Source organism: Pleurodeles waltl, chromosome 7 (assembly GCF_031143425.1).
Source record: "Pleurodeles waltl isolate 20211129_DDA chromosome 7, aPleWal1.hap1.20221129, whole genome shotgun sequence".
Lineage (NCBI taxonomy): Eukaryota > Metazoa > Chordata > Amphibia > Caudata > Salamandridae > Pleurodeles > Pleurodeles waltl.
This window is the reverse complement of record NC_090446.1, coordinates 219,708,221-219,731,658: the sequence shown is the minus strand read 5'-3', so window position 1 is coordinate 219,731,658 and position 23,438 is coordinate 219,708,221. Positions and strand designations below refer to the sequence as shown.

The 23,438-nt window shown below is 48.1% G+C and overlaps 1 protein-coding gene across 1 annotated transcript in view; it reads left to right on the top strand.

Annotated features, from left to right (window-relative positions):
• Positions 1-23,438, top strand: part of SPO11 (SPO11 initiator of meiotic double strand breaks) — an 883,213-nt gene that overhangs the window by 9,890 nt on the left and 849,885 nt on the right. Inside the window, exon 3 of the mRNA XM_069201619.1 lies at positions 14,102-14,190. Within this exon, the coding sequence (XP_069057720.1) occupies positions 14,102-14,190 (89 nt within the window). The remainder of the gene's footprint in view (positions 1-14,101; positions 14,191-23,438) is intronic.

Genomic DNA, 23,438 nt, shown 5'->3' with positions numbered 1-23,438 from the left:
GGGCTCCTGTGAGCAAAACGATTGCCCTCAGCTACCTCCCTGCTCCAGGTGACCCAAACATTCTCACCCAACACCCTACTCTAAAGAGATTGTTGGTCCAAGCCTGTACATCCCATGTGAATCCTGGCACATTCCCTACTGCATCCCTGGATAGGGAATCCAAGAAGCTGGACACTTCGGAGAAGAAGATGTTTTCTTCACCAGCCTGGCATTGTGGTTGTTGAACATTGCATGCCTTTTGGTCTGCTACTCTCATGCTTAGTGAGACACGGTTACACAGGTGCAGCCAATGGTCCTGTAAGAGGCCCAGCTGTACTCTCACATGCTGTCACGGACGGGAGATATCAAATTAAGTTACCATGTGTTGTTGACTTGATACAACCGACTCAATAGGCAGAGTAGTTTAATCGGCAGTGGCATTAAGGCACCTCTGCCAGGAAGTCACAGCTGTCTTGGCCAAGGGGGCCATAAAGAGGGTGCAAAAGCCAGAAGTATGTTATGGTTGCTATTCCTGCGACATTTTGGTGCAGAAAAAAGGATATATGCCTTTGTCTTAGACTTATGCCCCCTCACTTTCTCAAGATGGAGAATTTCAAAATGCTCACATTAGCTCAGGTCTAGCCGGCACTGGACCTAGGAGACTGGATGTTAGTGTTGGACTTGCAGGATACCTACTTCCACATTCCCATCCAGCATGCCCACAGGCCTTACCTGCGGTTCACTGTAAGCCAAGAGCATTTTCAATTCACTGTGCTCCCTTTTGGCCTTACCAGTGCCCCTCAGGTGTTCACCAAGATGATAGCAGTGGTTGCAGCTCATCTGCAGAGATCAGTGGTGCCGGTCTTCTCCTATTTTGACAACTGGTTGTTCAAGACGTGCTTGCCCCAGGCTATTGTCTCGCACTTCCACTCTATGGTGGACCTCTTGCATTTGCTGGGGTTCCCTTTCGTTGTGCCAAAGTCACACCTGACTCCCTCTCAGACTCTCCCTTTAATCAGAGCAGTTCTGAACACGGTGCAGTTTCGGGCCTGTCCTTCAAAGTGGCAAGTTCAGGATATTTAGGCTGTGATACTGATGTTTTAGCTTCTGTCTTGGATTAGGGTGAGACAAACCTTGATGCTTTTGGGACTCCTCGCCTCCTACATTCTCCTAGTAGCACATGCATGTTGGTATATGTTGGCTCTACAGTGGGACTTGAAGTTCCAGTTGGGACTCTCTTTGACATGATCCAGATCTCAGAGGAAGCTGCGAAAGATCTGCAGTGGTGGCTAACGAACCACTCTTTGGTCAGTGGCAGACGCTTCTCCCTTTCCCAAAACGATCTGACAGTAGTGACAGTTGGATCACTCCTTGGTTGGGGTGGCCATCTGGGAGAGGTGAGCATCAGAGCCCTCTTGTCTCCAGAGGAATCTGGGCTACACATCAACTCCAAGCGATCCGGGTGGCAATGAAAGTCTACCTTCCATCAAGGGAAAGTTAGTGCAGGTGTTCATGTACAGCACCACTGCCATTTTGTACTTCAATAAACAGTGCCAGGTGAGGTCATGGACTCTTTGTCAAGAGGCCCTATATCTCTGGACATGGCTGGAACATCAGGGCATATCCCTTGTGGTTCATCACCTGGCGGGTTCACGGAATGCCAGGGCGGACAAACTCAGCTGATGACGCCTGACGGGTATTGAATACCATCTTCACCAAGAGGTGGCACGGGCCTTTTTCAGCAATTGGGAGAGCCTTGGTTAGATCTGTTTTCCTCTACTGAAAAGTGCAATGTCAGCAGGTTTGCACGCTGGAGTATCCAGGGCAGCTCTTGCATTGGAGATGCTTTTCATCTCGAATTCAGCTCAGGGCTTCTATATGCCTTGCTTCCAATACCGCACCTGGCCAGATTTTTCAAGATCGAGCATGACCGGGCCCAAGTCATCTGTGGGGCTCTGGACTGGACACGTAGAATTTGGTATCCCAAGCTCTTGAGCAAAGCCACAAGTTCTCTACCCGAACCTGTCCAGTCTATGCCTTCTTGCATTGACATTGAGCAGCGACAGTTGACAGCTTTCAGCGTTCCTCTCAAAGCACGTGATGTCATTGTGGCAGCCAGGCTTCCCTCTACCATGACGGTATATGCCTGCCATTGGAAAAAATGTGTGGCAAGGTGTGCAGAAAAACAAATTGATTTCCTTTCTGCCACTCTTTGTCAAGTCCTTCATTTTCTTCTTTCACTTGCTCAGTGGAGGTCTGCCCTGAGCACTCTTAAAGGCTATCCCTCTGCTATCTATGCTTCTTTGCGGTTGCCTGGCTAGCCATCCCTCTTCAAGTCCCCTATTGTACATAGGTTTCTAAAACGTCTCTTTTATCTCTTTCCTCCTTTGCCATTTATCATGCTTCGATGGGACCTTAATCTTGTGTTAACTTATTTTATGTGTGCTCCCTTTGAGCCACTTCATAATTGTCCCCTCTGGCTCCTTAATATCAATACTGGCTTCCTCGTGATAACATCTGCCCGAAGAGTCAGCAAGCTTCAGACTTTATCATCCAAGCATCCATCCTGAAATCCTAGTGCTTTCCACAAGGTCCTCCTTTCTACCTAAAGTGGTCACTTCATTTCACGTAGGCCAGTCTATAACTTTGCCTTTTTATGCTCCTCCACATCCCTCTAAATTAGAGGAGCGACTCCACCGTCTGGACCTAAAAAGAGGGTTGCTATTCTACATTGACCCCACAAAAGAATTCCGGGTGGATGACCAACTCTTTGAGAGGTATGTCAGAGGGAAGAAAGGATGGGCAGTGCAGAAATGGACCATCTCCAGGTGGGTCTTACACTGCATTATAATCTGCTACACACTGGCCAAAAGGTAGCCTGCAAGCTCATTCCACCAGAGAAATAACTGCGACCACTGCGTTACCACGCAGAGTTCCATACATCAATGTGGGCCTCATTGCACACATTCACCAAAAACTACTGCCTGGACAGCCAGGTCTTTCGGGATGGGCATTTTGCCCCATTAGGCCCTGAGGGAATTCTTCATCTGTAATTGATCCCCGGAACCACCTCTGGGGGTGGTATTGTTTGGGTATCGATTCTAAGGTAACAAATATGTGACTAGCAGTCTCTTTCAGATGAACAAGTTATTTAATGCCTTATCTGTTGAGACTATGGCCCTTATTATGAACATGGCGGTCCGTTCTGCACCACCGGCAGTGGCGGTAGAAACCGCCAACAGAGGCGCGGTCCAGACCGCCAAATAATGAACCACATGAAACTCACGCATCCCGCGCACAACCCACCGCCAGGAAAGGAGTCCCGCTGACGACGGCAGAGACCGCCCACAGGCCGTCGGAAAGGCCCAACCCGCCCATCAAATTATGAACCACCATTCCGCCGCTAGTTCCGGGGCGGGAACCACCGCCACACAAAGCCAGGCGTAAAAGAAAGAAATAGAAGGAAACACCCACCGGAGGTCAACAAAACGTGCAGCGGCAGCCATGGACAGAGAGCTGCAGATCATGCCAGCCTTGCTCCTTGCTCCTTGCCATATATATACACGGAGACGACGATGGTAAGTACCGCAACCTACAAAACAAGGGAAGAAAGGGCAAAGTTACATACCCACCTACTCCACCCACCCCGCAATTCCCCCCAACCCTTCCCAGCAGCAATAGTCAGACACCCCACACCAAGAGAGACGTACCCAACTGAAGGCCACTGGAACTTGGCCACGTAATAGGTGCTTTGTGTGGTTTTACAATAGCACCACAGCCATAAATTATTTAAACAAACACCAGGGTGTGCAGCCCAAACACAGGCCACACAGAAACTTTATTCAGTAGCTCAGTGAGCTAAATGATGCTAACAGGGCCAATGGCCAGTCCATAAACAGTCAGTTGTCCTTGGTCACAACTGGCCACACCTGACTCCCACAAGTGCTGGGTACTCCATTCAACAGGGCACCATAGGGGGATCCAGGCACCTCACGGAATGGGGGCGGGGTGGGGATTTACGACGGGGTGGGACTTAGACTTGCGTGAGGAGGTTGGAGGGGGTGGGCTTCTCCTTTGAAGGGGGTGGGGGCTGTTTGGCTCGGGCGGAGCAGGATGCTTTAGGCTCTGAGCGGGCCTTCTTCTTAACTGGAGAAGGGGCACAGGAATGGGAAGGCTGGACCGGGTGGGCTGCGATGTGGAAGGAGCGGAAAGGGCAAGGAGGTGGGCATGTTTCAGGACAAGACGGGGTGGGCCAGTGGGTTCAAACAGGTCTATGCGGGAGAGGAAAAGTTTTTGGGGAGCAATTGGGGTGGGTGTGGATGAGGGCATGGGCGTGGAGGCAGAGGGAGTTGATGTATGGGGTGTAGGTGTGCGTGAGGTGGGTGCCGGTGACTGCTCAGTATGCTGTGGTGTGGTGGATGTCTGATGGGTGGGTGTCTTGGTGCGTTTTAATGTTTTGGGAGGTGGGGGGTGGACACAGTGGGAGAAGACAGACAGCAAGTGTGGATGTATGTTGGGTGGGTGTCTGCAAGTCGGGTGAGTGTGCTGCATGTGTCAACTACAGTGGAGGTGGTGAGTGCCTGTGTGGTGTATGGGGTGCATGTACGGCTGTCTGCTATTGTGGTGAGTGCCGGAAGAGGAGCAGTGACAGTGAGTGAAGGTGCAGTGCATGAGGGTGTGCATGTAGAAAGGACAGACAGGGATGCGGAAGAGGCGGGGACACTCGGGGAAGTGAACGTTGTTGTGTGTGCAGGTGTCTGTTGGCTGTGTGAATTCTTGTGGTGGGATGTGTGGTGCTTGTGTTTGGAAGTGTGTTTCTTGTGTTTTGATGTGCTTGACTGCGTGTCTGAATGTGTGCCTTGGACGGGTGAAGTGAGTGGGGTGCTGGAAGGGGTAGAGGAGGGTGGAGGGGGGACGGAATGGCCAGGGAAACTGGCTGCCGTCCATGAGGAGGCCAGAGCCTGAAAAGATCTCTGTAAGGCAGACATGGCACCGTGAATGCCATCCAGATAGGCATTAGTCTGCTGCACCTCTGATGCTAGCCCCTGGATGGCATTGACGATGGTTGTCTGCCCTACAGAGATGGTTCGCAGGAGGTCAATAGCCTCCTCTGTGAGTGCAGCAGGGCTGACTGGGGCAGGGGAAGAGGTGATTGGGTCGAAGGAGACGCCCACCTTTCTGGGTGGGCGGGCACGTGCAACTCGGTGGGGAGCAGAAGGGAGGGCACTGATGGTATGGGTGGTGGCGGAAGATCTCACGGTCGTGATTTGTCCACTGGTGTCTGCCACCGCCAGAGGACCCCCCATCGGAGGAGGTTTCAGAGCCACTAACCCCTGTGGTAGTAGCCTCACCGTGGAAGTCCCCTCGCCCTCCCACCCACTGGTCCCCTAGGCATCCGTTGTCTCTGCCTCAGAAGATCCGTGGGCTGCTGTCTACCCACTATCCGGTGCCTCAGCTCCCTCGCCTGATGTTGATGCTGTACCAGACAGACAAAAGAGAACAGGGATGGGAAGACAAAACAGGAGAGACACTTGTAAGTAGCTGAATGCTGATACACAATGGCCAGACATACACCTACCCAGCAGACACACCCAACAGGCAGCACCATGCACTAGGACCATGACCATGGCTCTGACTACAGAGCAGTATACAGACCTACACCCATATCCTGTCATTGCATTGAAGCTGAGGTAGGTGAAACCTGACAGGGACACCCCTACACCCTTTGGGGAGCAGACAGTGGCTGGACACCAGTCAAAAACCCTTCTCTAAGCACCATGAGCCCTATCGCACACACACTCATCCTTCCAGGCTGAAGTATGGGCTGTGAGTACTCACCCCCTTGTGACTGCTGTGCAGCCTTCAAGCGCCCATCCAGGTCTGGGTAAGCCACCGTCAGGATCCTTCGCATGAGGGGGGTCAGTGCCCGACGGGCACCCCTACCACGTTGGGAGGACTTCCCCAGCTGGGCCTCACTGATCTTCCGCGCCCAGCACCGCAGGTCCTCCCACCTCTTTCGACAGTGGGTGCTCCGCCGGTTGTAGACCCCCAGGGTCCGTACCTCCTTGGTGATGGCATGCCAATGTGCCCTCTTCTGGTGGGCGCTGACCTAGTAGGGAGACACAGAGAAGAAACACAGAGGTCAGGCACCTGCACAATGGCAATAGCTGGCTGATTGTTAGACATAGGACAGACAGTACTCCCACACATGCGGGACAGTGGCATGCATCATTCCATGCACCAAGCCCCATCCTGGCTCACAGGAGCGAACATCTGAGCAATCCACTCCATCCATTACACACACAGTGCCCCCCAAACCCGGACTCACCTGTACCTCTGACCGGCCGTAGAGTCTCCCGTACAGGGGCAGGACCCCTTCCACCAGTTTCTCCAGTTCTTCCTGGGTGAAGGCCAGGGCCCTTTCCACTGCACCGCGTGGAACATCCATAGCCAGAGGCAGGCTACAGCAGTACACAGAGTGGAGTACTTGTCCGCACAGGATCAGGGAGTCAAGTGATCACACGATGACGAACGCGCGTACGTTCCGCGGCAGAATGCACTGTCACCGCCGGCGGCGATCATGATACGCCAGGATTCCCCAATTGGCATCCATGTTAGCCTATGAGGGTGCGAACAGCAGTCAACACCGCTGTACGCTGTGACGTCAACCACTAGCGGTCTTAGGTCACTTCCACAACGAAGGGGGCAGAACTACATTGGGCAGACATTTTGCTATCACCTACGCATCTTGAAATTCAAATTACTCACAATGCTGGGCCTACTAGCCATATGAAGCACCTATATCTATATCTATAGAGTATATAATCACACATGATTTACTCCGTTCCCTCTTAGTCATGTCAATGTACATCTGTCAGGTTGCAGTTATTGTGCAGACACTACTATGAAGAATGCAGTGAATGTGTTTGGCAAATATGCCAGTGTATGTGTGCACATGATTCCTTGTTCTTACCCCTCACAGGTACCGACCCTTGTGGCGAGGAAGGGCACCATCTGTGTACCGACCACTTGTGGATTTGGGGACCATGGTGGAGCGTCAGATCATTATCACTTACAGACTCACACGTGCAACTATTCAGGACCTATGTGCATTACTGGATCCTGCACTGACTCCTGGAAATTGTAATCAGCATGCCATTCCAACTGAGGTGCAGGTGCTCTCCACACTACATTTTCTGGCCACAGGCTCTTTTCAAGTGACAGTGGGCATGGGTGCTGGTCTCTCACAACCAATGTTCAGCCAGGTACTGACAAGATTTCTGAATACATTTGTACAACATCTGAAATCCTATGTGCGATTCCCACAAAGTGCTGAGCTCCATGCCATCAAGTCAGACTTCTATGCCTTTGCAAACATTCCCCATGTTATTGGTGCCATCGATGGAACCCACATACTGATCATCCCCCCCAAGAGTGAGTGAACAGGTGTACAGAAACAGGAAGAACTTTCACTCCATGAACATCCAAATGGTATGTACTGCAGACCACTACATATCCCATGCGAATGCCATGTTTCCGGGTTCAGTCCATGATTCATTTGTTTTGAGGAACAGTATTGTGCCACAAAAGATGGACCAACTCCAAGAGGGCAGAGGGTGGATCATAGGTAAGTGTGTCTGTCACTAACTGACACATTGCAGAAAAACAGCCTGTCAGACTAAGGACATTCCAATGACGACTCTGTATTGACCATTTCTCTAGGTGATTCTGGCAATCCAAACTTGCGTTGGCTCCTGACACCAGTGAGGAATCCCAGGACGGATGCAGAGAGGAGATACAATGAGGCCCATGGACATACTAGGCGGGTGATAGAGCGTACTATAGGTCTCCTGAAGGCTAGATTCAGGTGCCTACACATCTCTGGGGGTTCCCTGGCCTATGGGCCTGAAAAGGTGTGTAGGATAGTCGTGGCGTGCTGCATGCTGCACAACATGGCAGTGAGACATTCAATCCCCCTTTTGGAGGTGGAGAGTGCTATAGGTCCTGATCTGTTACCTTAGAGAGGTGAGGAGAGTGATGGTGAGGATGAGGAAGGGGAAGATGTCAATTCCAGAAACCAACTGATACAACTCTACTTCCAATACCTGTCTGGGACTTCAGCCTGTATATGTGGTTAGTGACTGAGACTGTAAGTGTGCCATGTCAGCTAGGGGGAATTGGTCATAATATGCAAGTCATGGACCTCTTCAGCATGGGACAGACAGACAATATATGCATTCCCTTGTTGGCTATTTTGAAACACACTGTACCACCACCATGCACAATTTGACAATAAAGTTTATCCCTGCCTGTGGCATCATTACTCCACTTTGTTCAACATTGAAGACAGGGGACAGTGTTACAGGTGAGATATGTTGTTTATTGGTGGAATACAGTGAAATGTGCTATGTACAGTGATGGAAGTCGTAATGGTTGGGTGTCCTCAAAACCGACTTGGTGGCAGGCCTGGTTGATAACATAGGTGGGTCCTATTTGTTGTTTAGTACTTTATTTAGCCCTCAGCTAAGTGCAGTTGGTGAATGGGTGGGATGGTTGTTTGGCAGTAGTAGCAGTGTCAATTGTTGGAAGGGGGCTTGTTCTTAGCTGGGTTTCCAGTGCCATATCTTGGCCTGAGACTAATTTTGGGCACCTGCTGTGGAGCTACTTGGGGTGACATGGTTGGCCCTTGTGATTCCTGGGAGGGTATTTCTTGTGCTGTTTCAGCTGCTTGGGACAACTGTTGCTGGTTGTCCTGGGCTGTTGTGGGGGCCTGTTGTCCGGTGTGGGTGTCTGAGGGTTTGTTGACCAACTGCAGCAGTGCTTCAGCAATGGTAGCCATTGTGGCATTGTGTTCTTTCCACTACTCCATGGCCTGTTGGTGGTGTTCCAGCTGCATCCTCTGACTTTGCTCCAGGGTGGTTACAATCTGTGCCAACCTGTCTTGGGTATGTTTGATGCCCCCAATACCTCTGCAATGACGTCCTGGGCTGCTGCATCTATCCGGTGCCCTACCCCCTGACCCACTGGGGCACTTGACCTTGGCCTGGGCCCCTGTGCCTGTGTCCCCTGCGCAGGTCTTGATGTGCCACTAGTACTGGGGCCCTCGTCTTCCTTCATGTTGGGGGTGGGAGACTGGCCTCTGTTGCTGTGTTCCACCTGTTTGTGCCCTGGGTCCACTGATGTGGGCACGCCTCCCCTGGCCTGCTAGTCTTGACTGGGTGTTAGGGGTGACAGTGTTTTCCTGGGTCAGGCTGCTGCATGGTGAGCATCCAGAGCTGTGTGAGGGGCCTACCTGCTCATCAGTGTCCAGGGATCCTTCACCAGTGTCCTGTGATATGCCTCTGTCTCCCTGGAATGCTGTGGCACTCCTTGTCCCCTCCATTGGAGTTGCATGGGTGGTGGTGCCTGTTGGGGGACATAGGAATGTTCGTTACATATGCAGGAGGGTTAGAGGTGGACTCTACTGTGCAATTTAGTGCTAGTGTGCCTTTCAGTGGCCTTCAGGGGTGCCTTTGTGAGGTGGAAATTGCATTTAATGGCAGTGGTGGCGTTACATTGTGGTGGGGGTTATTATTCCATTGTGGGTACGTGCAGGGGTGGGTGGCTGTGCACAGCGGGAGTGATGTGGGCCTGTTAGTGAGTTGTGGGTGATGCAGGGTGGTGGATGTGGTGGGTAATGGCTGGGAGGGATGTGGGTCTAGGTGGGTGTGGGTGGGGTGGTGCATGCATTACAGGTATGGTGTATATGGGGTAAATGTAGACGACTTACCGGAGTCCATTCCGCCAGTGAGTCCAGTGAGTCCCTCTGGGTGCAGGATGGCGAGTACCTTCTCCTCCCAGTCGGTCTAGCCGGGTGGTGTGGGTGGCGGTCCTCCCCCAGTCTTCTGCACAGCGATGTGGTGCCTGGATGCCATGGCCCGGACCTTCCCCCGCAGGTCGTTCCATCTCTTGCGGATGTCGTCCCTGGTGCGTGGATGATGTCCCACTGCATTCACCCTGTTGACAATGGTCTGCCACAGCTCCATTTTCCGGGCGATGGGTGTGTGCTGCACCTCGGACCCGAATATTTGTGGCTCCACTTTTAGGATCTCGTCCACCATGGTCCTTAGCTCCCTTTCGGTGAAGCGTGGATTTTTTGGGGGGGACATGGTGAGGGTGGTGGATGGCGTTGGGACTGGGGACGGTGTTTGGGTGCTCCTGTGTGGGTCGCTATGCGTGTCCTGTCTGCTGGCATTCTCTGTCTGGCTCTGGTGCTCTCCGTCTTCTGGTCCTGGTTTCCTTGCAAGGGATTGTGGGGTGTGTCTGGGAGTGTTTTATGGTGTTCGGGATGTGTGTCAGGTGTGTGGGTGCTTAGCCTAGCTAATGTGTGCACTGGTTGCTGTTGGGCCCACTTGCCGCCCGTGGCGGTCGCAGCCGCCAATGGTCGTCCGGCCTCCACTGTCCGCTGAGGTGATTTGTGCATTATTATTTGGAGGGCGGGATGTGGGTGTGTTTGGCGGTGGCGGGGTAGGGTGGGACAGTATTCCAGCTGACAGGTTCCTGGCGGGGAGTGGTGGTGTGGGAATGTTTGGCGGGGTTGGGTCTTTTGTCCATTATATGGCAGGTTCCCGCCATGTTCATAATGACCGCCTATATCTAGCTTTGGATTCCTGAATGACCTTCCCATCCTCCCCACTCTAAAAATGGATTACCAGGTACAGGGCTATTATCCTATTAGGGCACTAGTTTACCACACCAGTGGTCAGAGTTCTTTGTGGCTCTGCACTCCAGACGTGGAAAGTTGCAAAAAGAAACTGATGTCAGCGCACCTAGGTGGTGTCGTTATAGGCATGGTGAAGAGCACTTCCTATGCAGATGATGCCGACAACGCCATGGGGATCCGAACTATGCCCCCTCCGGATGCAAAGAGGCACTGCTCACAAGTAATCTTCCGGATCCATTCTGACACCTGGGGATAATTTAGCGCCACTTACGCAAGCACAACCTTACTTTTTCATGTACAGATTCACATAATAGAAGAGGAAGGATGATGGATTCCTCTGGACAGTAGATATTCACAAGGTTGGCTACTCTCATCAAAGTGACTGATGCCTTAGTGATTGTTAGACGCCCTGACACGTAGATGTGCATAACCATGGCTCTATATTTAGATCTGGTAGCAGAAAATAAGAAACTAAAGGTAAAAGCCATTTTACAACAGAGTTTTGATAAATGGCTGGTACATCAGGCTTTCAATAGAGAACACCTGTTTCAGAAGGCATGTCAACAAGTCTGTAACACCAATAAATTGTAAAATCCTATTGTTCATCTCATGATACCCTGCAGCACAGAAGGCAACCTTCCTTTTATTATGCTGAAGGCAGAGGTTTTCCTACCTAGAAAAGCACTTAAAAACTGCATAGGTTTTAAAAATAACAGTCACAGAAACCAGCATTTCCTTTCTGAATACATACTTCAACAACTATCTACCACTTACACATCATAGTCCAAGCAGCAGTCCTGCAGGCAACTTGCGTACTATCAATCTATGAGGAATTTTCGAGACAACAGTGACAGCCTGCAGACTCCGACTTCTCCTTCTGCCTTGTCCTCTCCTCCAGGCCAAGTAGTGAGAAAATGTCATTTTTTATTGACAGTGGGTGGAATTTAAGTCACACAAGTCATTTCTGTATGTAGTTTGTCATGGGAAAGCTTCAGATGTGTTCAAAGACCTCCACCTGGTCTGGGCACAGAAATTGCTTCCCAACATTTGCAGTTGTTACAAACAGAAATCATTTCAGTGTTTGACAAAGAAGAGCTGTTCAGGCTTATTTTTCAAATTATCCCTTGTGCAAAAGAGATCAGAAGTGTGACATCCCATATTGGATCGAAGATAGCTTGACCAATACCTATAAGGCAGTCCACACTTATGGTCACTCGGCAGAAGGTGTTGGAGCAGTTCCAGCATGTTGAGTAGTTACTTAGCACTGGATTATCAGGACACATATTTCCCCATTCCCACACACCCCAAGCACTCCAGATCCTGCAAGTAATTAGCTGCCCTTCAACCTCAAGTCAGTATCTGTGATATTCACAAAATATATGGCCACTGAGGAAACATTCCAATATAATACAGTACAATACAGATTCAAGCTTGTATTTGCAGCATCTCCCAGTTCACTTTGTAATGAGAACCTGTGCATCACTGGGGGAGTGGGGCATCCAGTTACTGGACTTAGAGGCAAGAGGACATTGTTCTCAAAGAGAATGGCTGCTCCACATCAATATTCTCAACTTCAAAGCTGTCAGGAGGGGGTTACAGTCATTCCTCACAGGGCTGGCCAACTCTTCAGTGCCCTGAGGATAGACAATATGGAAGTAGCGTTTTGTAAAAGTGTTCTGCTTAGCTTCAAACTAAGAGGAAACTAAGCTAAATAATGCAAAGAATGCAGCACTATTAGACTGAGTAATTAATTTATTGAGGAACTTCCCATATCTCAAATGAGAACATACAAAAATATTAATGTGAGCATTTACCTTGAACGCAGCAAAACACGTGCAGGTACTAAAATCATCACAGCAGTTTAATAATAAGCAGAAAAAAGTGCAATACATCAAAAATTTAAATGTATACAGTGAATATATATATTTATGCATGCACACAGCAAAGCTAGATAATTAAGAATTAAAAATGCAATACCATTGGGATCGAATCCAACATCATCCTTGTCCTTACCAGCGTCAAGCTGTGGAACCCTGGACAGCTGAGACAGGAGAAACATTCCCCAGTGGGACTCATGAGCAGTGCATCCACCCTCACAGTGAGTTCCTTCTACCTCAGTGCCAACCTTCCTTACCTTATATACCGTAAAACAGATTCTGGTAACCTTCCCCCTCCCATCGAGTAAGTTGTGAAATTCAGGCGCTGGCTGTACTTGGTCTGTGTTGAAAACACACAAAAGAACTTACCAGATCCCAATGTGCATTCTTAAGACAGAGCTGTACCTTTCTCTGCTATAACCATTCTCATCCTGCTACACTCTTATCACTATGTGTTCCCTTCTCGGGTGAGAAGAGCGAAAACACGTTCAATGTAGAAAACAAACTGTGCATGGAAAAATACCTGTGCCATGGATGTGACGGCATTTGAAGCTAAGCGAAGAACAAAATGGAGTCAGTGGTCAAGATCGAATCGGTGGTTAAATACAGATAGCATTACAACAAGCTAACAACACTCTTGGAGGAGTCACCACAATTTAAAATCTGAGCGATGTCACTGCATTTTTATTGACTGTAGAATATTTGCCTAGAATCAATAACATGTGGGTGGACACACTTGACAGAACGCCCAATGTCAGTCACAAGTGAAAGTTTTACCAGTACCTGTCATAGGTGATATTCCGGAAATGTGGTCTACCGACACACATCTCTTCGGCATTAAAGCAGAACAAAAAATGTTAATACTTTATAAAAAGACAGTGGTATCCGAAATCGAAAGGTGATTCATTTTCAATCTTATAGTACAAGGCTTTTGCATACATTTGTTCATTGCTTTCCCTCGCCCCACATTAATCAGCAAGATCAAGGGAAATCCTGCAAACATGTTCAACCCCCATTCCAATCAGAGGTATTGTTCTCCATTCATGCTTTAACTGCTGATAATTTGAGGTACGGTGGCCTTTAGTGGCAATGGAGCTCAGTTTTCTCTCACCTTTGGCTCTTTTCAAGTGAGTTGTTGTAGTTTGTGACACAAAACAGTTTTTAGTGTACTTACAAGGAAAACAGACTGTAATGCTAATGAGTAATCACTGTGGGACTCCCACCTGGACAGAGCGAAATGCTTCAGGCATGTGGTTCTGTGAAAGATATCAGTGCTGGGGGACTGTAGTTACAGGTAACTAACTTTTTTCCTAATTCTCTAGCTTTTCTACCACACCATAAATCACCAACTTAACATCATGTGCAAAGAAACTACTGCCAGATTTATCAGCCTAATTTAAATTAGAAACAGTATGTGTCTCTGTTGCCTTTTTTCTGAATGATAGCACAGCAGTATTACAGGAAGGGCTTTATTACCATTATTTTACCAATAATTCCCCTATACTGGGTTATGATTATAACCATTAACATGTTTGTATACCAGGTTTACAGAGTCCGTGGGTCTTCATATGATCCCTCATTGCACTACTAGAAGAGTAAGAAGTGATTGTCCAAAGTCAGCACATAGATTTGGTAAGTTGAATGAATATTGAATTTGTTGTATGCTCCAATATAATCAAATTACTTGTAGGTGCTCACTATCTGGCTCCAGGGGACCCAGAAGATGTAGAACAAAGAAGGCCTTCAGGCGTTTCCTGAAGAACACACAAGTGGAAATCATCATAAGGGTTAAAAAAACACAGGGTCGATTCACAAAGGTAAACTTGGACATAAAGCCTAAGTTTAGACCTAAATTCTAAGTTTGAACCTGACATCTAAGTTTAGATATGAAGTCTAACTTTAGACCTGAAATCTAAATTTAAACCTAAAGTCTAAGTTTAGACCTAAACGTAGACTTCAGGTGTAAAGTTAGACTCCAGGTTTAAAGCTAGACTTTAGGTCTAAAGTTAGACTTCATATCTAAAGGTAGACTTCAGGTCTAGGTTTACCTTTGTGAATCAAACCCAGAATGTTGAATCCGCAAAGAGTGTAAGACCTAATAGATCTGCCTTTAGATTGCTAGGAACAGGGGTATTTATCTCAGCTGTTGTTGTGCGGTTGAGTCACCTAAAGTCTTAATATGAGTATGTAGGGCTTTGAAGTCGTCATCTTAATAGAATACCTGCAGTACAACACAGTTTAATGTGAGTATGTAGGGCTTTGAAGTTGCCATCCTGATGGACTACCTGCAATGCAACACAAGCCGCAGAATATTTTTATGTAGTACTACACACGAGCTGTCCAGAGCAGTCAGTATAGAACACACTCTTATGCTCATGTGTAGTGATATTTGTGGATTTTGCAGGTTAGTCTGTTGATATTGTAGTAATGCCTGTGTTCTGACTGTGGGATCATACTGAAATTATTAATTTTGCATTGAGGCATATTGCATCAAGTCAGATGTGGTGCACACGTGTTAGAGATACTTGCTTTTATAGCTTCCTCAAGTATAGGTATAGGGGAAACTATGATAATGTTCCCTGTGCAAGAGGACACCCCTTCAAAATGGGTGTTTGCACAGCCAGGGAGCATTTGTTCTTTTGTGTGAATTATTTCTCTGTAGTTGATTATAAATATTAATTGTACACTATGGAGGTCATTTGTCGTTCATTATAAACAACATAGATGTTGGTTGAAATGTTAGGATCAACAATAATGACTAGGTTTCTCTTGTTGTCCTGTTTGAAAAACCTTTGTCTCTAGCATGTCCTTTTAAAGTGTGTGTGAAATAGCTGTTTGCTTGCCCACCCAATTCTTTCCTGAAATGGTGACCATCATCAAATCATATAAGGGATTCACTCAGTTAGAACAGTGTTGCAAATAATCTCTTCCAAGATTCAAGAACTCCATAAGGGAGTCTAACTTTCTTAGAGTATTTGGCAACTTTAAGGTATCACATTTCTGAAAGAAATGGAGTACCAATCTTTGCCTTCAATGGATAATTTAAATTCTAAAAAAGATTACATCAAAGTATGCATTATTTGATTTGTGATAGTTTATTTTATATCCAAGTCTATTTAGGATAATTACTATGAAATTCAACATCTGTAGATGCACATTCAGGTCTCCTTTTATGCATAGGTCACCACTATACTGCAACACTTCATGATATTCTTGTAAGAGCTCCATTATTCTATGTTGTAGATAATCCCAGGCTATTTCTATACCCCTGTGTGAGTCTTGTCTGATTATACTGAGGACCACTGAATGTAAAGGCAGTCAGAAAACTGTGTGCGGAAGATATATTTTGGCTAAATAATCTATTAGAAATGTCCAAGTGTATTTGATTTTTCCTAATTCTTTCTTTCTTTCTTTATTCGGTTACAAATTTGAAACCATAAAAGACAGCAGTAAATACAATATATAGTAAATATAATTAATACAGATTATTAGAAACAATAAAATATAAAAACAATTATAAAAACTATTAGCTAACATCTTCCGTAGTGTGCTTAATGAGCTTAGCAGTGATTAACAATGTGATTTGCTCACATTAGCAATCACCCAAGCCCCTAAGAACATTTGTAAATATAAAAGATCTGTCCCGACTTGCCTAAAATCACACCCCTTAAGCAGGGAAACAATGTATCTAATCCTTTGGAGAAAATTTGTAACACTGCATAAAATGTAAAGTGTCCTGGGGTGACTTATCATCACAACTACCAGGCCCCAACTGGTTAAAATCATAACATCCCCTTGGGGAAGCTAAAGGCAAATGCAACAGGTTTAACCTTAGGCAAGTTAATAGTCGTCTGTCCCTATTGTTTTCACCATCATTAGGTAAGGCTCGATATCCCATGTAGTGGATATCAAAACATAACAGCGAACAGAGGGTTTAACCAACTCAGCCTCTTCCCTGAGCGATAATGCCCTTTCCCTAGGGGAGCCTTTGGCCCACTTCAGAACTTCCTTAACAATACCTTCTTGATGAAGGGAAATCCGTGCCCTTCCTAACTTTGTAAAGATTTCCTTCACATACTTTAACCATGGAATCTTGAGGGCATAGTTCATCTGTACACAGTATTGCATTATTAAGCTGTTTATGGCCAACCCTTGGACCACACCTAATCCAGGGCATCAGCTGGCGCAGCATGATAAAATCGCTCAGGTACTTGACCCATAACTCCTCATGTAGAGCAAATATTGACATACATTGGGTAACACATAATATACAGCTTAAAAATGTGTTCTCCTCAATCTGTAGTCCCCAAGAGTGAAGATACCCTCATATATCACTCCCATACAAAAACTTTGATATACACTTAGCTTCGTAGATTTTTGTTAATGCTTTTAACGGTCTGCTGCCCAACCTTGCCGCAAAACTGAAGATGGCCCCTATAGACTTTCTAAAACCCTTTGTCTTTGCCTCCCTCAAAGGTTTTCTGCATAGTTTGGAATCAAACTGGACTCCCAAATAGGGGAAACTCTCAATTTTAGCTAAAGGGGAACCTTTTAAAGTGAAGGTTTTATCTTTTGAAGGTTTGTTAAATTCAAGTCCCCCATAAATTTATCAAAAGCATTCAATAACGTTTGCAGACCATTTACGGTTGTTGTCATCACGACTGCATCATCCGCGTGTAACAATGCCAGCAGGGGATGGCGGCCAATTAGTGGGCAATCCGATTTAGCATCCACTAATGCCTTTTCCAGCCCGTTCAAGTATAAAGAAAACAGGAATGGGGCGAGGATGCACCCCTGTCTCACCCCACGTCTCATTTTGAAACTTGCAAAGCAAGCCAAACCCGCTGGGTATCTCATCAAGCCCCAGTATCTGAGTGAAGATCTGACAGAAAATAGACAATATTTGGGTCAACCCCCATTTCATGCAAGATATTCCACAGTTAGTCCTGATTTACTTGGCCGTTAAGTCAATGAATGTAAGATACATGGTCTCTGAATGAGTTATATTGTATGTAGTAGCTACCATAAAAAGATTCAAACACTGGTGCGTGGTAGACGTCCCCTGGTGGAATCTGTATCGGCACCCTTACATTATATTGTTTTCTTCCACCCACGAATGCATCCTGTCCAGTATCACTCTCCCCAGTTCTCCTACTACTGAGTTGAGGCGGGAAATAGGCCTGTAACACTTTGACCTGCTCTTGTCGCACCTCTTGAATACTGGAACGATGGTGGATAAAGACCAGGAAGGCGGTGAGCCCATCCTCACCACTATATTCATCACCAATGTTAACAAAGGCGCCCAGAACTCATTGTGTGAAACAAACAAATTTGTAGGGATCCTGTCAGGGCTTGGTGCCTTATTCCTTGTGGGGCCCTTAATACCCTGTCTTACTTCATCTAAAGTAAAAACCAAGTTCGATTTTTCACACTCCACCTCAGCCTCCGCACTTGGAGAGGTGCACTCCTGGTACCAGTTCATTAAAAAAGATTTATGTGCATGCCCGGGCAACTTTCGACTGATCACACTATTGGATGTTGAAGAGAAATGCTATGGCAGTATATTAAACTGAGACCTTAAGGCTTCGGCAGAAGAAAGGAAGTTGATACCCCTTTCTCAAACGGGGTTCCAAAAGGGCTGCTATATTAAAGACAATTTAATTTGTGTTGCCCATTTGATTTAAGATGAAATGACAGCTAAGGGAAGGGCCCTCAATGCGGGGTTTATTGACTTCGAGACAGCACTTGACAGCGTGTCGTGGGAAAAACTAGATAGAGCACATTCATCTTGCTACTGAAGAATTTGTTTTTGCTCCCAAACTGCATTTCGCAAGTTCAGATCCGGCTATAGTTTGGATTAATCTCACAGCAACGGCTATTAAAAGCCAGTTTCTAGTTTACAGTTCAAAAGCCACGCAGGCGAGGGACCACATGCTCAAAAAGTCCATCTGGAAATGAATAAGTAAGCCGCAAACAAACTGGCATAGGTTTCTCATCCAAGCCCTGAATGGTTAAGAAGCATGCACAGTTTGGACAAGCAGGATTCTGGCACCCATGGCAGCCAAACTGTTGATCAAACAAGCTAGACTAATCTCAGCAGAGCAAGATGCATATGCAGTGAAAAACTTGAGGCATGGTAGACTGGCTTCGATGTTGTATGAGCCAGGGTCTCTGCTGCTCTATTTGTCCTTGCCCATTAATCCAACTATAAAATGACAAATAATGTACTGGCACTTTGGGCTGTCCCCTTGAAAGCATATTGGTATGTGCAGAGGAACTCGGCGAAGGAGGATAGGCAATGTCACCTTTGAGCTAAGAGTGAAGAGTCTTTGACCCAAGTGCAATGCATTTACGAGGAAATTATTCCACTAAGAAAGTTCCTACTGCGGCCTCTTTGGGGTATTTTAAATGTTCTGGCTTGCCAATGAGCCCTGGATGCTGCTAAAGAGGAATTGGTGCAAGTGGCAGCTCGCTCCATGAAGTTCATGAAAGCAGCAGTAACATTGCTAACCCCTCAACAACCACTAAGGGACTGCTCGTGGATAGAACTTTCACAATGACTGCCCACTTAGTTACGACTCCTCTCGCGATGTCAGGTTTTAAAGCTCAAATGGACGTTACTTCTGTTTTTATAGTATGATTTATCATGTATGTGTTTTTACCTTTACTCTAGTGTTTTTTTTATCAGCATAGGAAGGCTTTTTATAGATTGTAATGATTTTAAGTAATGGTGCAGTAAATCAGATCTGAACCTCTCAAATCTAGAGGTAGAATGACACTGTCCAACACAACGCTACACCTGACCCTTCTCTAAGCCTCAGGTGCAATGACACACCGCCCAACACAAGGGTAGACCTGAACCCTCTCTGAGGGGCAGTGACACTCTGTCCAAACTAAGGGTACACCTGACCCCTCTCTGAGTTGTACGTGCAGTGACACACGGTCCAACACATGGGCAGACCTGAACCCTCTCTGAGTCTGAGGGGGCAGTGACACACTGTCCAACACATGGCTAGATCTGAACCCTCTCTGAGAGGCAGTGGCACACTATCTACACAAAGATAGACTTGAACCCACTCTGAGGGGCAGTGACACCCCATCCAACACAGGGGCAGCCCTGAACCCTCTCTGAGGGGCAGTGACACAAGGGGCAGTGACACACTGTCCAACACAAGATTAGAGTTGACCCTCTCTGAGGCACAATGGCACACGGACCAACGCAACAGTAGCCCTGATCTGTCTCTGAGCCTGTGGTGCAGTGCACACTGTCCAACACATGGTTAGACTTGAACCCTGTCTGAGGGGCAGTGACACACTGTCCAACACAAGAGCAGCCCTGAATCCTCTCTGAGGGGCAGTGACACATTATCCAACACAAGGGTAGACCTGAACCCTCTCTAAGGGTCAGTGACACACTGTCCAACTGAAGGTAGATCTGAACCCTCTCTGAGGGGCAGTGACACACTGTCCAACACAAGGGAAGATCTAAACCGGAGCCTGAGGTGCAATGACATAGGTGGTCATTACAACATTGGCGGTAAAAGCCGCTTACCGCAGTGCAGAAGACCGCCAATACACCGCGGCGGCGGCGGGAGACCGCCACAGCTATTATGACACACATCACGGAATCCGCCGAAATTCAGACACCCACACAAGTCCGCCACACCAAAGGTCAGCGATAAATATGCGGAAACAAATCCTCCACCTCCACGCCAACAGAAACACGCCCATGCTATTACGACCCACGAATCCACGCGGCGGTCTTTCAACCGCGGTATTCCATTGGCGGTACTCACCGCCGCGCTCAAAATACACACACATCTCCAAAACACAGCCACATTGGACAATTCCAAATACACACACCTGATACACATACACACACCACTCCCACACACCCAACACAATATAAAACACACACCCACATCACCCACAAACCCCTACGACCACAAATTAGAGACGAAGGCCAGAGAGAGACAGCACAGAATAGATAACACCATCACACAGAGGCACACTACACCATCACCCACACAACATCCACGCACAAAACACCACATACCACTACACTCACCCACACTCATCAACACATACACCACCCCACACATCACACACACCACCCCATGTCACGCCAAAGACACCCCCGCTTCTCCGAGGAGGAGCTCAGGGTCATGGTGGAGGAAATCATCAGGGTAGAGCCACAGCTATTTGGCTCACAGGTACAGTACACATCCATAGCCAGGAAGATGGAGCTATGGCAAAGAATAGTCAACAGGGTCAACGCTGTGGGACAGCATCCAAGAAATAGGGAGGACATCAGGAAGAGGTGGAACGACCTACGGGGGAAGGTGCGTTCCACGGTATCCAGGCACCACATCGCGGTACAGCGGACTGGCGGCGGACCCCCACCTCCTCCCCCACAACTAACAACATGGGAGGAGCAAGTCTTGTCCATCTTGCATCCTGAGGGCCTTGCAGGAGTCGTTGGAGGAACGGACACTGGTAAGTCAAATCTTCACTATCATATCCCCCACCCTACCTGCATGCTATCACACACCCCCACCCTCACACCCTCCCCTATCACCCTAACTCCTCACTAATCTACCCATAACACCAACCACCCATCCCAACCCCAAGACCTGCATGACACAACTAAGCATGGACACCCATCACTAAAGCATGCCCACTGCACAGACCCACAACACCCCCCAACCATCACCACACAAGCCCCCACACAGGAATGCCTGCACTGGGGTTCACGCACATCCAACCATTGCACACCATGAAACACTCACATGCAATAATCATGTACTTATACCCCCGCAGGAACCCGAAGGAACGTCACCACACCAGAGGGTCCAGACAACACCACTCCACCCCCAGAAGAGGCCCACAGTGACGACAGCAGCTCTGCCCTACTGGATCTTGATGACCATCGTGGGCCTCAGGACAGTCGGTTCCCCTTGCCCAGCCACAGCCCAACACCGAGCTTCCACCCTCTGGGAACACCAGCACAGCACCCACCCAGCGGGCCCATACCTCCCTACCCAGGACAGGTCAATCAGCGGTGTGTCCACCACTACAGGGCACCCAGGGTAACCCACCACCCCAACAACAACAGGGACCTGGGGGCAGTGGTAGTGGGCACATGGTCCAGGGGACGGAGGCACAGGAACACCGGGGAACTGGGTGGGCTGCTGTGCGACAGAGGGAGGACAGGCCGAGGGAACCCACTCTCCACGAGGCCCTATCCTCCATCATGGGAGCATACCACCACTCCCAGGAGACGATGGCAACAGTCCTGGACAAGTTGCAGGAGACCCTGCATCTGCAGGAGGAGCAGTATTTGGGGTTCAGGGAGGAGCTCAGGACCATCGCCTCCGCCCTGGGCACCATCGTAGGGGTGCTGATGGACATTCAAAAGACATTGAGGGACACCGTGGCACTCCAAGGGGCCCCTGACACTAGCCAGGATGATGAAATGCCCACCACCTCCGCCGGCGCTAGTGGACAGGATGCCCGCCACAGGACCACCACACCAGCACCCCACCCCCTGCAGACGGACAACCACCACGAAAGCGGGCCCTGAGATCCAGGAACAGGACAGAGCAAGATGGCAAGACCCCCGCCAGGAAATAAGACCACCCTGATTGTCCCCCCACTGTCCCACTTTGTTACCCTGTCCAGATTGGAACTGCCCCAGCTCCACTTCCAATGGCCAGATGTGCAATGTACCTGTGAGACTAATAGACAGGACTCTGCCATGGACATTCTTCCACCATGACCTCTCCCCATTTCACAACCCCCCTATATTTTTATGCACTTCAATAAACACCGTTGAAACCTCAATAATATTGGAGTCAGTCAATGATTGTGAACTTTGTATTGTCAATTACAGTGTTAAAAAAGGTTACCCATTGGAAGGTCAACATACCAGTGTCACACATCACAAACCTTTCAAGGGTGCAAGCTGTTGACACGTAGGTTACCACATTACTGAAACTGAAATGGAAGGGAACAACTCAGTTACCAAATAGGGAGTGATATGTAGGTAGAGGATAGAGGTAGACGTGTGAAATGTAATATAATGTGAAACATGAAATTGTACTCACCTGTGTCTCATTGAAAATATTGCTGTATGACTGACTCCCTGTTGTCGTTTTCATCTTCATCAGCTTCCTCCTTATCACTGTCCACAGGCTTCACAGGCTCACCCGCTGCAACAACACCGTCATCTGGATCATCCTCCTGCAGAAAAGGCACCTGGCGTCACAATGCCAAGTTATGGAGCATGGAGCAGGCGATGATGATGTCGCACACCTTCTTCGGTGAGTAGAATAGGGACCCACCTGTCATATGGAGGCACCTGAACCGGGCCTACAGGAGGCCGAAGGTACGCTCGATCACCCTCCTAGTCCGCCCATGGGCCTCATTGTACCGTTCCTCTGCTCTGGTCCTGGGATTCCTCACAGGGGTCAGTAGCCAGGACAGGTTGGGGTAACCAGAGTCCCCCAATAGCCATACACGGTGCCTCTAGAGTTCACCCATCATATCAGGGATGCTGCTATTCCGCAGGATGTAGGCATCATGCACTGAGCCAGGGAACATTGCATTTACCTGCGAGATGTACTGGTCTGCCAAACAGACCATCTGGACATTCATGGAATGATAACTCTTCCGGTTCCTGTACACCTGTTCATTCCTGTGGGGGGGAACCAGAGCTACATGGGTCCCATCAATGGCACCTATGACGTTGGGGATATGTCCAAGGGCATAGAAGTCACCTTTCACTGTAGGCAAATCCGCCACCTCAGGGAAAATGATGTATCTCCTTACGTGTTTCAGCAGGGCAGACAACACTCTGGACAACACGTTGGAAAACATAG